The 16,099-nt window shown below is 34.1% G+C and overlaps 2 protein-coding genes across 2 annotated transcripts in view; both read right to left on the bottom strand.

Annotated features, from left to right (window-relative positions):
- The window catches only part of LOC138309215 (uncharacterized), a 31,118-nt gene that overhangs the window by 8,883 nt on the left and 6,136 nt on the right, over positions 1-16,099 (bottom strand). The gene's annotated exons all lie outside the window — the stretch shown is intronic.
- Positions 8,401-15,827, bottom strand: LOC138309655 (uncharacterized). Its single transcript, XM_069250872.1, has 2 exons — positions 13,931-15,827; positions 8,401-11,294 (listed from the first exon to the last, which is right to left on the bottom strand). Exons 1-2 carry the CDS (start codon positions 14,512-14,514, stop codon positions 10,721-10,723), a joined length of 1,158 nt encoding a protein of 385 aa, XP_069106973.1. The 5' UTR covers positions 14,515-15,827; the 3' UTR covers positions 8,401-10,720.

Below are 16,099 nucleotides of genomic sequence, written 5' to 3'. Positions count from 1 at the left end.
GTTTCTGTCAATGTTATTTACCTGTTTTCTGTCAATGTTATTTACCTGTACGTTTCGTGTCAATGTTATTTACCTGTACGTTCTGTCAATGTTATTTACCTGTACGTTTCTGTCAATGTTATTTACCTGTACGTTTCTGTCAATGTTATTTACCTGTACGTTTCTGTCAATGTTATTTACCTGTACGTTTCTGTCAATGTTATTTACCTGTACGTTTCTGTCAATGTTTTTTACCTGTACGTTTCTGTCAATGTTATTTACCTGTACGTTTCTGTCAATGTTATTGTACGTTCTGTCATGTTATTACCTGTACGTTCTGTCAATGTTATTTACCTGTACGTTTCTGTCACTGTCACGTTTCTGTCAATGTTATTTACCTGTACGTTCTGTCATAGTCAATGTTATTTACCTGTACGTTTCTGTCAATGTTATTTACCTGTACGTTTCTGTCAATGTTATACCTGTACGTTTCTGTCAATGTTATTTACCTGTACGTGTCTGTCAATGTTATTTACCTGTACGTTTCTGTCAATGTTATTTACCTGTACGTTTCTGTCAATGTTATTTACCTGTACGTTTCTGTCAATGTTATTTACCTGTACGTTTCTGTCAATGTTATTTACCTGTACGTTTCTGTCAATGTTATTTACCTGTACGTTTCTGTCAATGTTATTTACCTGTACGTTTCTGTCAATGTTATTTACCTGTACGTTTCTGTCAATGTTACTACCTGTCAATGTTATTTACCTGTACGTTTCTGTCAATGTTATTTACCTGTACGTTTCTGTCAATGTTATTTACCTGTACGTTTCTGTCAATGTTATTTACCTGTACGTTTCTGTCAATGTTATTTACCTGTACGTTTCTGTCAATGTTATTTACCTGTACGTTTCTGTCAATGTTATTTACCTGTCAATGTTATTTACCTGTACGTTTCTGTCAATGTTATTTACCTGTACGTTTCTGTCAATGTTATTTACCTGTACGTTTCTGTCAATGTTATTTACCTGTACGTTTCTGTCAATGTTATTTACCTGTACGTTTCTGTCAATGTTATTTACCTGTACGTTTCTGTCAATGTTATTACCTGTACGTTCTGTCAATGTTATTTACCTGTACGTTTCTGTCAATGTTATTTACCTGTACGTTTCTGTCATGTTATTTACCTGTACGTTTCTGTCAATGTTATTTACCTGTACGTTTCTGTCAATGTTATTTACCTGTACGTTTCTGTCAATGTTATTTACCTGTACGTTTAATGTATTACTGTACTTGTCAATGTTATTACCGTGTACCTGTAGTTTCTGTCAATGTTATTTACCTGTACGTTTCTGTCAATGTTATTTACCTGTACGTTTCTGTCAATGTTATTTACCTGTACGTTTCTGTCAATGTTATTTACCTGTGTACGTTTCTGTCAATGTTATTTACCTGTACGTTTCTGTCAATGTTATTTACCTGTACGTTTCTGTCAATGTTATTTACCTGTACGTTTCTGTCAATGTTATTTACCTGTACGTTTCTGTCAATGTTATTTACCTGTACGTTTCTGTCAATGTTATTTACCTGTACGTTTCTGTCAATGTTATTTACCTGTACGTTTCTGTCAATGTTATTTACCTGTACGTTTCTGTCAATGTTATTTACCTGTACGTTTCTGTCAATGTTATTTACTGTACGTTTGTCAATGTTTTACCTGTACGTTTCTGTCAATGTTATTTACCTGTACGTTTCTGTCAATGTTATTTACCTGTACGTTTCTGTCAATGTTATACCTGTACGTTTCTGTCAATGTTATTTACCTGTACGTTTCTGTCAATGTTATTTACCTGTACGTTTCTGTCATGTTATACCTGTACGTTTCTGTCAATGTTATTTACCTGTACGTTCGTTTCTGTCAATGTTATTTACCTGTACGTTTCTGTCAATGTTATTTACCTGTACGTTTCTGTCAATGTTATTTACCTGTACGTTTCTGTCAATGTTATTTACTGTATTGTTTTACCTGTAGTTTCTGTCAATGTTATTTACCTGTACGTTTCTGTCAATGTTATTTACCTGTACGTTTCTGTCAATGTTATTTACCTGTACGTTTCTGTCAATGTTATTTACCTGTACGTTTCTGTCAATGTTATTTACCTGTACGTTTCTGTCAATGTTATTTACCTGTACGTTTCTGTCAATGTATTACCTGTACGTTCTGTCAATGTTATTTACCTGTACGTTCTGTCAATGTTACTACCTGTACGTTTCTGTCAATGTTATTTACCTGTACGTTTCTGTCAATGTTATTTACCTGTACGTGTCTGTCAATGTTATTTACCTGTACGTTTCTGTCAATGTTATTTACCTGTACGTTTCTGTCAATGTTATTTACCTGTACGTTTCTGTCAATGTTATTTACCTGTACGTTTCTGTCAATGTTATTTACCTGTACGTTTCTGTCAATGTTATTTACCTGTACGTTTCTGTCAATGTTATTTACCTGTACGTTTCTGTCAATGTTATTTACCTGTACGTTTCTGTCAATGTTACTACCTGGTCGTTGCGGTGAGATAGCACTTTCAAATGGACAAGAGTTTCCATAAATCCCATGAGACACAACACGATTATATCATGGTCTCCCAGAACACATCCTCTATTTCTATGGGTTACTATCACTGCCAAACATAGCAATTCCAGAGATACGATTACTTTAATCTCATATTTTTCTGCACCATGTCTAAGAATACATATACATGCACCTAGACGAAACAAATAAGTTTTCCAAAATCTTATCATTGCTTTTAAGTTTTATAATATCAAAAATTAACAACTTTTTTCTCTCGCTGATTCGTGAAAAGTGTTTATGGCAAAACTGACATCGTCCATTTAAAAACATATTAGTATCACTTATCTCCTCGGTTTCATATCATAATAACTATCGTTTTCTTATTCATTTCCATTAGCTTAAAATGTAATTATGTTATCAATGTAATTATGATAATTCCCGAAAGATTTTCTCAATAGGAATTTTGAAGAACTTTTTTGTATATGAGTGTAATATTATTTAATTTTTAAAATGGGAATGTAAAACAAGATCGATAATTTTGTAGAGTTGCAAAAGTTATTAGCTTACCGTTATACTACATTTATCATCACCTTCTGAACGATTTGATTAGAATAAATAAAATGTTTATTTTCATAAAGCGGGTCGTATTATGTTTCCCGCCGTCGTCCTAAGTACCGCGCTGTAGTTGATTATCATTGCGCCAGACGGCAAAACAGCGAATTGACTCTCAAATGTTTTCATATATTACGCAGGAAATCTTGCATATGTTTGGTGTCGTAACCTTATTTTAGGTCATCGGTATGCATTTCCTGATGTTATTAATGTTTTTAAAGAAACCTTTATATTTTGCTCCGGAAAGGTAGTGGGCCTTTAAATGACCCACTATGCATTCTTGTAATATCTCTGGTTAATAAGAAGCGAGGTAAGTCACTCATTGATTCGTACTGTATCCCTGAGGTCAAATCAATACTTATTTAAAATACTGACATCATATTATAAAATATCTATCTTCTATGAATAGAAAATTGAAAATTTCATAAATTGACGTAATCTTACATACATAGTCGCACATACGTCGTTATCTATTTAAAGCTACTGTATCAGCAGTCAAATGTATCACGTGACCCAAGTATTCAATAAGGATTATATAATATATAAATATAACTTGGGAAACACTGAACACATTGTATAAATACACGCTATGTTTACATGTTAGTTATAACTATCCCCGGGGTTGTATGTGTTTGTAGCAGAAATACAGGATAGAGTTGCTAAACCTTGAGTTGCTAATCATTGGATTGCCAGCATATTAAATACTAGACAAAAATGCCTCTGAAGAAATCTTGCTTCTTCTACTACAAAGGTTTTATTCCGGGAACTTCGCGGCACATTAACCAGTTGATAGCTCGACAAATTGCTTTGAGGTTAGTAAGAACATAAATGAATACCAAGTATATATTCTTAACATCCTCAATATTCTAAGGGTTAGTATCACTGTCGTTATATCCACCCTGATCTATGTCATAGCAACACTGAATGCCAACCCTAAATAGCTACATCAGATGAGAGTGTTGTTTTGGTCTTTTGATGTACATAACAGGATAAAATAATGGCACACTGTATATCTTTGAAGTTGGGTATTTTTCTGCTAACTCTTCAAAAGAAGCCTCCCTTTTGGCCTATGATTACTAAGTTGTTTTTCTCTTGAAATGTCACCAAGTATTTATTCTCAAAGACTAAGTACACTGTTGCATGCCGATAACTAAAGTATATCTCTGTGATACATCACTGAATCGTTTCATCCCCACCGTAATATTTTTTTTATAGACAGCAAAACATTAAAACCACAAAAAGCAAATACAATGAATTTTGTTTCAAATAATGTAGTTCAAAATGGTGTAAGATAATGTTCACATGTGTTCATTTTACGTACATTTATTAAATTTCAGCTCAAAGACCAAACCTTCCTCCAGCCACACAGCGAACCAATCAGCAACGACGACGGTTAATGAACAGACACGAAACGCGGAGGGAATAGTCTGACGTACAAAAAAATTCCGGTAAGGGAGATGACTATACGGATTCCGAATATTACCACCCAGAAAAATGTGAATCATTCTGCTGGGTGACAGTGTTCTCACATTCTAAGTGAATATAACGGTGATGATTCACGTCAACAAAAAGATATTTAATATCACATGAGCCCAGCTCAGATACCTAAAAGGAAAAAGTTCGACTTATCAACTTTTTAAACAGCGATTTTATTGAAGACAACAAATGCAGTAACAAAGTCATCAAGAGTAAAGAGCATACTTTGATTGGAAAGTCTTGAAAGATCTTCGGCGGCGCCACATTTTGATTGCCTCAGCGAGATTTACAACATAACCAAGAACCGTTGAAACTTTTTCAGATACATTCACTGCTATTTTTAAAGTACATAAATATGTTTTGTTACCGCATAATTGGCGATATACTTTGTTACCGCATAATTGGCGATATACTTTTTTTAATTTCATCGGGTAATGAAAGAAATTTTGTTTGAAATCTGGGTGAATCTATGCATCGACCACGATGGAACTTACTGTATATTATTTATATATTCACATTTTTTTACGCGCGATGGAAGTTTGGACTTCGCGTAATTAGCGAAAATTCATTACTCGCGTAAAAGTTCCAAGTTTCTAGTATGTTTGTCAGTTTAATGACACGTACTAGAAGGTGCAATGACAATGAGCATTGTAGTTAATTGTGTAATGTCTTTGTTGACCGTGTTATGACAGCAAAAAAAAATTAGCTCTTATTTTTTTTTTTTTATTGTGATAATAGAAGTGTTTGTGGATTACTAAAACGTTAAAGGGACTAAAGTTCTGAGAGAACATTAAAATTTGTACATATATCGGAAAAACCCAGTTCTAATGGAAATTAGATAAGTCGGTTTTACTCTGATATGCCTGAAAAGCCCATGGTGGTGACATGTGTGTAGATGTTCAAACTCGCTCGCTGTCCGCCATGACACATTGCGGTCGAACTTCGTGTATGCCGAACCCTGTCCCTTTCTCGTAGAGTAATGCAATTGTTGTCTAGAACTTCTCAAATCGCTCTGACAGTAGTGTGTTTACCTTAGGTAAATTGTCTTGTCTAAAATTCATTTTTTCACCTTCTCAGTGGTTAGGTAGTTTACTTGTTTAACGTGCCTGACTTTGGCTCGGGTATGTGTACAGCGTCCATATTGTACCTGCTTAATCGTATTGATCAACGATTTGATATTTCAACGATATAAATTAAAATACTTAAAGATGCTCCACCGCCGACAGAGCATGAATGATATTCATTATTTGAACAATAATTGGTGTTCAATCGTGTGTATGTATGTCTAATTAACACAAAAACAATATATATATATATTAATTTTGGCATTGGTGCATGCGCAATCAGTACTTCATTCCATATAGGATATAGTGCGTCGGAATTTTTTCGGGATTCAATTAATTAATTTTTCATATTTTTAACTTGACGTAGAATTAGAAGCTCAAACTTTTCAATGGTGGTTATAGTGTAAAGTAAGTTATTTTTGTAACTTAAGAAAAATACTAAATCGTCTGCTCCTGTTTTTAGTGTGTCAATGTTTTACGTTATATGTTTCATAAGAAATGTAGAACAATACATTTATGCTAAATTTTGCTTCATGGTTATGTAAAAGAATTAGCCTGAGTGAATTGTCCCTTTACCTAAAATACATCATCAACTGTGCCAGTCGCAGAATAAGGAATGTATGTATGCCAATGTATTTGATAACTTTTGTAAAAAAAAAGCAAATAAGTTGAAAAACTTACTGCAAATAAAGAATTTGATCTTGAACTCTATTCTTGAGGGGTGTACGAGTACATATTTTGTTTTGTTATATTTTATTGCTTAGATAAAGGGAGAGAACTCAAATTTAGCTCTACGAATTTATTAAATCAAAAATTGATAAATCAATGTTTCATCAATACATTGCCGATGTATATATACATGTAATCTTAATAATGATATTTTGTCTTCTTACTTGAAGTATTATTCTGTCAAAAGTGTCATGGATGGAATAAAAACATGAAAAGGCACTTATTATGAACGAATGAAGAGTGAACAGAATGTACATGTACGAGTTGATGTAAATAGTTTGATAAAAACTAGCTCAGGATTCTATATTCTGATACTGAAAATCAACTTTTTTTCGCGGCTACTAAATTTCGCGATCTCCATTTCTAAACAGTTCTCAAAGATTAACATTTGCGAATATTAAAAAAGACCGGATTTTTTTTCAGTATCAATGATGTAGATTTAAGCTCGCGCAGATAAACTTTCGCGAATTTACTTGGATTGCGAAATTCGCGAAAGCAAATCGTACACGAAAGAAAGTTGGTTTACAGTACTACGTGGTGTGTTTTATGAGTAAAGCACTGTAAAGTATTCACATCGTACATTGAAAAAGCAAATAACGATAATATGGGGTATTTTACTCATGGCTATCTCTATGAATTTTACTGTTGTAAAATTATAAACAGATGAAATTCATTCCCATACTAAAAATCAGCTTTGATTCTAGTGCTATTTCTATTCGCGAATAAGGTTAGGCGCGAAAGTTTATCTTTTACCTACATTTTCTATGTTTATATATTTATTTATTTATTTTTTCTATTTTTTTTAAATTTTTTTTTTTTCTGCGGAGGGGGTGGGTGATCCTCAGGATATCCCTTGTAGATATAGTGTAATGGAAGAAAAATGACTCCTTTTCAAGTCTATTTTACTACTGGATGATGATATACCACTATTAAGACAAACGTTTTTTTACATGGCTCTGAGAGACATGATATTAATATTGATAATGCTTTATTTGACAAACTTCAGTGCTTTTTAGTTAAGTGCTTGTAATACATTTTGTTGAATGCCTTGTAAAATCATTTTAATCTACAGGTAACGTGATATGATGTTTATTATTGACTAACGAGCTACATAGTATTCGACATTAATTCATATTCGTATACAAATATTTACATATAGTTATGATTGGTAATATTTATATGTACTGTTTCTAATATAAAGAGATGACATGTTGCATGTTACCTAATTCCCATCGTCTGCAATATCTGACAATAAAATAGTCTAAAATAAAAAAAAAATGGCAATGCAATAATGTTTTGCTTATATTTCATCAACCAGTTCACACTGCACTGCTTCGTGAGTCTAATTACACACGATATTTTCAATTAAATTTCTTTGAAATCTTCATACACTACTAACCTATTGAATCACCACGGACAACCTTTAATCTATAAAGGATAATATAAAAGAATTACAACGTATAATACAGAATATTGCATTATACCTCACTTTCATTTAGAATGTTCTGATTGGATTAAACTTGATCACATGACATTGAATAAGTTAGATGTTTCCCCGGAATTGGAAGGCGAGGGAAATAACCCCAGGGAAATAACCCCCGAGGGAAATAACCCCAGGGAAATAACCCCCGAGGGAAATAACCCCAGGGAAATAACCCCTTGGAAGCTCCGCACGTGACCGGAAGTTGACGTCATCTGCAACGTCAACCAACAATGGCAACGCTGTTGTTTATTTTTTTGTAGCCCAACGAATTTAACAACGTTGTTGTTGGGAAATATCTTCATGGATTCTTTTAACAGAGATTTTTTTTCTTTTGATTTTGTTCGGTATAATAAAATAATTATGTCCCTATGTGTCGGGATACATCTAGAATTGTCTCCCTGGAAAGAGTTATTTTCTCTCGGGCTTCGCCCTCGAGAAAATAACTCTTTCCAGGGAGACAATTCTAGATGTATCCCTCCACAACGTATAATACAGAATATTGCATTGATACATAGTTACGTAACTGGGCGATAATTTTGACACATTCTGGTAAACACATCCAGAAGTAGTGATGATTTAAGTTGTGAAAATCATTCGAAGACACGGGTAAACGTAATTAATCACACAAACCAAAGTCTTTCTCAGAATTATTTCAAACCTAAAAAATAAAAGAATAAATAAAATAGACCAATAATAGTTCATAAGTGATACTTCGTTTATACGCAATTTTTATGTTTTGTACAGGCAAAAAAAACCCAATCAAAAGTCAATTAAGCGGGGCTAATTTATAGAGATTTCTCCTCCATGACCTATTCTATTTCCGCATATTTATTACTTTATAACATGAAATATCTCTTGTGTGATTGTTTGTGTGGCTGCAATGGAAGCAGTAATATGTAAATACCATTACAACAACATAAGCTGTATGCAAAATTAGTGTTTCATAAGTAAACAGGATAGATTCTACATACATACTTGAAACAAAGAGAAAAAACAATACTAAAGATTAATTAACGTTACACACTATTCCATACAAATTCTTCATTGATATCCCAGGGATTACTATCACTGTCATAATATTTACTCCTGAAGACATTTCATGATAATAAAAATATATATCATATATCAGGCTGTTAGATCATATCCTTTAAATAAGTTTCTGTTATTTATGGCTAAGCGATTTAGACACCGAATGGCATATTGCCAAACAATTAAAGGTACCTTAATGGAAGTCTTTCATTTTTTAAATGTAAACATAAAATAAAACGAGTTGGACGGTTTTGTAGGCTCACAACAGTTAACAGCTTATCGTTAATATTACACTTATCATCGCTTCCTGAACAGTTAAAATAAGTTAAAATCTTAATTCCCATAAGGCGGGTCGTCTTATGTTTCCCGGCGACGCCCATTTTACCGCGCAGTAGTTAACTACTGCGCCACGCTGCAAAATAGTCACATAAACCTTCATTATTAAGTAGATTTACACTTGGAATAATGCATATATTTGTAGTTGTGGCTACTTAGGCCTTCGATAGTGAGGTTTTGGTAAAAAAAATGTTATTGATAAAATTTCGTTTTTTTTTCGGAACATAGAAGGCATTTAAACATCCAAAATCACGTATTGGCATAAGAAATTGGTCCGGTTCTGCCATATTTTATGGTTTTGTATAAAGACTATAGTCTCAACATAAAGGAGGATATCACTTTGGACCGTTTTACGGCCACTCAGTGATAAGAAAAATACAATGTATTTTAGGGTAAGAAGCATATTGTATGTTATTCAGAATATCCGATTTTTTCTGCCCTCATGGTAAATTTAGAGGTCAAAGGGTGAAAATTCACATTTGCATTGTCCTAATTAATTAAATATAAAAATAAAGGTAACATTTTTTTACAGTTTTTGCAACTAATCTTGGGTTTGTGAAGTTCAGTTCAGTACATATTTTGCTTATCATTGAGTGGCCGTAAAACGGCCCAAAGTGATACCCCTCCTTAAAAAACTCCTCTTTTAACGGTGTTTGTTTCCTGTCTTTCCTTTGGTTTTTTTAATTATTCTATTTGGTACATTCTTAAGGAATACAGAGCAAACAGTGCTCCTTATTTAAAAAAAACTATAACTGAGCTTGATATGCAGTATGACAAACGATTCATTTATGGAGAACAATATGGAAATATCAATTAATCCAAGATTAATGAATACATCGCAAATATTATTTCTCTTCCTCATGATTTGTTTGTTTATTTGAACGTCCTATTAACAGTAAGGGTCATGTAAGGAATGCCTCCCATGTATGCAGTGTGTAGCGTGTGTGAACTGCGAGGTGCGTGTTTTGGGAGACTGCGGTATGTTCGTGCTGTGTCTTCTTGTATAGTGGAACTGTTGCCCTTTTTATAGTGTTATATCACTGAGGCATGCCGCCGAAGACACCCGGTCACATTATGCTGACAACGGGCAAACTAGTTGTCCTACTCCCGTTATGCTGAACGCTCAACCAAAGGCCAAAAGTGAGGTGGTGTCAAGGGAGAGGCTAGTAAGAACAAAGAAATTTAGGGAGAAAGGAAAGATAAGATATTAAATTTAGTCGCCTTTTACGATCATGCAATAGGGGCAGCAGGTACAATTCTTACGTCCTACCTTCATCATGATAAAATGTTTCAACTGCACATACGTCAATTCGTCTAAAGTCCATGTCAACTTTTACATGGATATGTAACAAACCATTCATCTGTAATAAACAGTCTATAAGGAATTTGTTGAAAACATTATCCACGCATTTGATGCGCATTAAATGAACATAAAAGTTATCAAAGTCTCCATTTCAGGAGTACGTGTTGAAAGCTTTGCTCCTCACGCTTGAAATGGCTCGCAAGTTTTATAGCCTGTTTCATTGAATCTCGCGCATTTTGTCTATCGCCGTCAAGCCAGCGTAACTTTGCCTCTGCTCTTTTGTACAACATACGTCTTCTTTTGTCTGGATACGTCCAGTGTTCGTCAGCTTTTTCAAGGCACCGTCTCGCCGAATCTCTCGCTTCTTCGGTGATATCTTTAGCATCCTGATCAGAAATGTCTTCTCCTGATAAACCAATTCTGAGTAAATAAAGGGCCTTCTTCACAAGAAACATTCTTGTCCACATATTGGCGACTTCACATATTTCAATGGATTTCACTTGTTCCAGTCCCTTCTCGATCCATTCCTGAATGTTCTCCGTCTGTTCCGTTGGTATTTTCTGATCGTGCGCTGCCAGAAGCACATTTGTATATCCGTACAAACAGCTAACGTTAACTCGAGCCATCTTCGTCTCACTTAAATACGGTTCCAGCGTCTTAACACCCTCATCAGCTTTTTTCTTGGCGTCCTGAACACTTTGTTTGTTTGTTTGTTTGATTAATTAACGTCCTATTAACACTATGGTCATGTAAGGACGGCCTCCATGCAACACTGCAAACTGCAGAGCTGCCGCATGTCTAAAACATATGAAATTTTTATTCAATCTTGCTTATAAAGAGCAATTTGATGACTTAATTTGTTTCATTTTAAGCTCCAAACGTAATATTTCGCATATGTCACCATTTAACGTGATATATTGAATATGTCTGTATCCCATTGCGTTCATACCACCTTTAACGCAATCAAAACACTGTTCAATCTCTATATAATCCGGAGCGCTTTTAATTGGCTGGGCATTTATTGTAACGACATCACTTGGCATCAGTAAACAATGACGTGATATATGTTGAAAATCTGTAGCACATTTAGTGTTAAGTTTGTTGTACATGTAATTATCATAAGGAAATTTTGTGATAAAACGCGTAGTGCTAAAATTGACTTTGAACTGAAAATACGTTTACTCAAAAGACTCTTTGTTAAATATATATTTAATACATCACAATAGCTAGTATTCATTTTGTTAATAATATCGATATATATATCATTAGAGTCCGGAAGTCCAGATTTTCTGTACATGTCAACATTGATCAATTCTTTGTCGTATAGGTATAACAACTCAGCTTGCCTGTCCATTATATTACGTAGGATTATAATAGGATTATCACATTAGTCAACTGATCATCTTCTGATTGCCTCAGTCTAATTTGACACCTATAGTAAGCGATATCTGTCAATCACAATTCTATAATTTCATTGTCTGTATATGTATTTAACCATGCTATGTATTATTTCATGTTAGTTAAGTCCCCGACTTTGAACGGAACACAACGTCTACATTCTGGGAACTCCTGTATAGCCCTAGCTCCGTCAAGTCAAACGTTTCGTTATTAAATTTTAAAATTAAACTTCAACATTTTCTTACGTCATCTTTACATCGTGACAAAACGTACGGAAGTCCGTGTGTTATAATTATGTGATGAAAATTCTCATTTCATACGGAATTTTATGAAATTTTCAAATTTTATAAGCGGTTAATGATGAGAGTAAACTCATATCTTTGTGTTATATCTCCATAACATAAAAAATATATTCAAATTAATCCTTATAATTCAATTTACAGGTACTAAATATAATATCTGCAATATCCAAAATTAATTTTGGGGCGGGACTCTATGAAATCATTGCGCCGTTATCTCAGCTTATCAGAAGCGACGTTACAAACGGCGACGCCATCTTTTTTTTTCTTTATGGGCTGATAAAGTAAATTTTAAGCCAATGAAAATATTTGTAACAAGCAAATATAATTTATGAAAGGAATAAATTTTAATGATATGGATCAATCAGAACGATCGCACCAATCGGAGCGAACTGTCATAAAACCGCTCTACTGTATATTGTTGATTTTGCTGTTTATGTTTTTCATGACATGTTTACATAAGATAAGATATTATCGACTGATAACTACGAACCGTACGAACTTTTGACTTCATGTCTGTTGGACTTTACTAGACAGGGAGTGTCATTAGTATCTTTGTCTCATATCTAATGTAAACACCCTCCCCATATCAACTAATTGATATTAAAATATAAGGCGTTGGCAAATATCATTCATTTACATTGGAGGTATTTAATGAACTAAAATGAACTTTATTATACAGAGTATTGCATATTGATTAATGCTTCCTTGCTTCCTACCATCCTCGATATTCCAGGGGTTATTATCACTGTCTTAACATCTACCCCTGAACTATTTCATAGCAAAACGGAAGTTTATGGGGAAAACCTTACCAATCAAAAACATTGAGAGACTTCCCTTGATGATTACATAGACAGCTACGCCCAACCTCAAAGCCACATACAAGGAGTCAACCACAATGAACTGTTATTCTGTTAATGTGCATCAAAGGACTTAACTACCTATCTCACCTGCTGTCGCACGCAAAGCCTTCAGTTTTGCTGTGACATTTTTCAGGGGAGGATATAACGACAGTGATAGTAGTCCCTGAAATGTCGAGGAAGGCTTCGTGCCGTGTAACGTTCATATAACACACTATTGGTAAATCCAGGTCGTATATTTAGCAATCTGGTTAAAATACATATTATCACTACGTTTGATAAGAGGATCTGAGGAAATCCCATTAGGGGTCATGTCAAGTTGACCTTTGGAAATGACCAATCAAATTGCTGCTGGCAAAATTTTGACAGTGAATTTCATGGGACGAATTAGTTTGATAAATCTATCCGAACTATGTTCGTGTTAGTAGTCATCTCGCCCAAAGAGCACAACAAAGATATTTGTATATGTATACTGGGGTGAAATGACGTTTTCAATTGATGTAGCAAGGTGTAGAAACTGCATTTGATATGACGTAAACGTGGTGTAAAGGTAATCTGGTCGTGACCCCTTGTGGGATAGTTCCAGATCCTCTATTGAACGCAATGGTTATGAGGATCTGTGTTTTAATCAATTATATATTAAGTAAATATTTTGTTTTGTTTGTCATAACGTCTTGTCTAGGAACACTAGATACAATAAATGTAAAAAGAACAAGTGTGCCATTTGTTTTAGAATGTAAGATATCAAAAGTGGTGAGAAAAAAATATATGTTTACTGCATTATACTTGCCTGAATGTATATATCATCATGGCTATGCCTGGGAATGATGTGTATGGAGCGAGCAGTTTAAGACAATCGTATACTTGGTGGTTGCACAAGTCCTTTTCGATGTGTTTACATGTCCTTAGTGTATCGGCCTGGCCCTCATATATGGCGAATTTCTCGTCATACCTTCTTTTGTCGAGTTTCAAGCTAATGTAATCTTTGCACTCATCCAAACAGATTTCGCTGGGGGGTGAGTGATCGGAGTTATAAACTTTTGTCTGGATTTTATCAGCAATATTTCTATAGCTTTCAATTTCATCTAACGTATGCTGATGATTACCGACATTGCTTGAAGTATTGATGCATACATGTTGTGCATGTGTTATGTCGCATACAAGTGCTTTGCTTGGTGAATGTCCCCGTTTGGACGTTTGTTCACAATTTCCCACAGATCTTTCGACATATTGTGTATTATACGTAACATTGTTATTGATACAAACCAACTCCGGTTTTTTAATATTATTAAATTGTACTCTTTTTGGAGTACTTCTCCTCTTCAGCTTTTTATTACGCTCTTCGTTTTCTGTTTCAGGTAAATTATGCATCATTTCCGCGATCGAGCAAAACAAACATTTTCCCCAGTTTTAAGTATGTTGTCCGGACATGCAAGTTATTTACATATAATCTCCTCTCAGGTATTTTTTCCAATTCCGGAGGATTTTCGGTAGTCCACATCAACGTTTCTCCTCTCAACCAATCGGTAGGCATTTTTGAATACAATTTACCTATTCAAAACGAATGTAATTGGACTTAAGAATGATTTGTGGTTTAATTAAATCGAGCACATCTACTATTAGATCTATTTAAACCCACAATGATGCTTTTCCTCACAAGGATTCCGTATGCATTCTAAAATACACACAAAGTGTTACACTTCCGTGAAATATGATATTTCCATTTCAACATATTCCTGTGAATTATACGTAAATGTTCACGATAATATTTTCTGTTTAATATCATTCAGGTTACACTGTCCAGCTATTCATAATACAACCATCGCCTCAACAGAGCATTGTTTTGTGTTCACAAAAACACATAACTCAAACATGCAATGAGTGAGCTTAAAATTAGATTGTGAAAGTAGCGTAATAATACGGCGGAGATATAAATAAGCATGTGTATATTTACATACAGTCAGTCGAGAGTGTATCAATATAATCGCTGGTAAACAAAGCGGAATGACCAGGAAGTATTATGCATATTGCATTAACTATACGACATTCCACATTTCACGCGACAGTTTGTACCTTGGCTGAGATATATATTTAATGTGTTTATAAATGGTAGCTGCCGTAAACAACAAACGAAATGATACTATGAGAACAATCACAGGAAACAGTACAAGGTTCTTTTTTCATTACCGCTATTTGTTGTCAACAAAAATATGCTTTTAACGGCATTGACCTTTCCTGTCTCCAATTTGTAAACAACTGGTATGATGTCTTCACAGTATCCTTAGTTTTTGTCTTTCTGATGTAATTATATAAAGCTATGACAATAATCCAAAGAAAGAGTTGTTTCTTCCTGCAATACACATACAAAGAGGATGTCGAGTGCGTTGGTAGTACATTGTGTTTCGATTTGAAACTTCTTCCTCTTTAATTTACGAATGTCCTCAGAAGGAGCTTCTCTTTTAAGTATCCCATATGAATTGTACATGATACATTGTATAATATTCCTCTGTGGTTTCGTAAAATCCGTTCATAACCTTACACCGTGTAAAATTTATCTTGCAATAGAGGAAGCTTAAGCATCTGCCTCGTGTTAAAAATTGTTTATAAGTCACTGTTAAAATTAAACTTGATAAACTGAAAGTACATGTAAAAAGTACAAATCTCACTCTTAAAAGAAACTTAATAAAGTGACAGTACATGTACAAATCATGAGCTGTAAATCAAAACAAATGGGTTTATAAATACTCTCAACCAGGAGAGTGCATTATGCTTCATAACATATGGACTTCTATTGAAAAATCTGCAATATATGGATTAATGTTGAATCCATCGGGTCTTGCCTGTCTGTAACATTACATTTAATATCTGCAATTTTCTAAATCAATTAGTGAAAGATCTGATGTAATTGGGTAGTCATGTGTGTATGAAATGTATCTATAAATATATCGATATCAGTATG

The sequence above is a fragment of the Argopecten irradians genome, chromosome 15 (assembly GCF_041381155.1).
Source record: "Argopecten irradians isolate NY chromosome 15, Ai_NY, whole genome shotgun sequence".
Classification (NCBI taxonomy): domain Eukaryota; kingdom Metazoa; phylum Mollusca; class Bivalvia; order Pectinida; family Pectinidae; genus Argopecten; species Argopecten irradians.
Note: the sequence above shows the minus strand (reverse complement) of the source record. Positions and strands in the feature narration are given on the sequence as shown.

Bases quoted from the DNA above. Each gene is read 5' to 3' on its own strand.
- LOC138309655 (XM_069250872.1), bottom strand. From the start codon at position 14,514: ATGATGCATAATTTACCTGAAACAGAAAACGAAGAGCGTAATAAAAAG. The intron at 11,295-13,930 runs GCAAGTATAATG...ATTAATCAAACA, and splicing joins ATGATGATATATACATTCAG to AACAAACAAACAAAGTGTTC.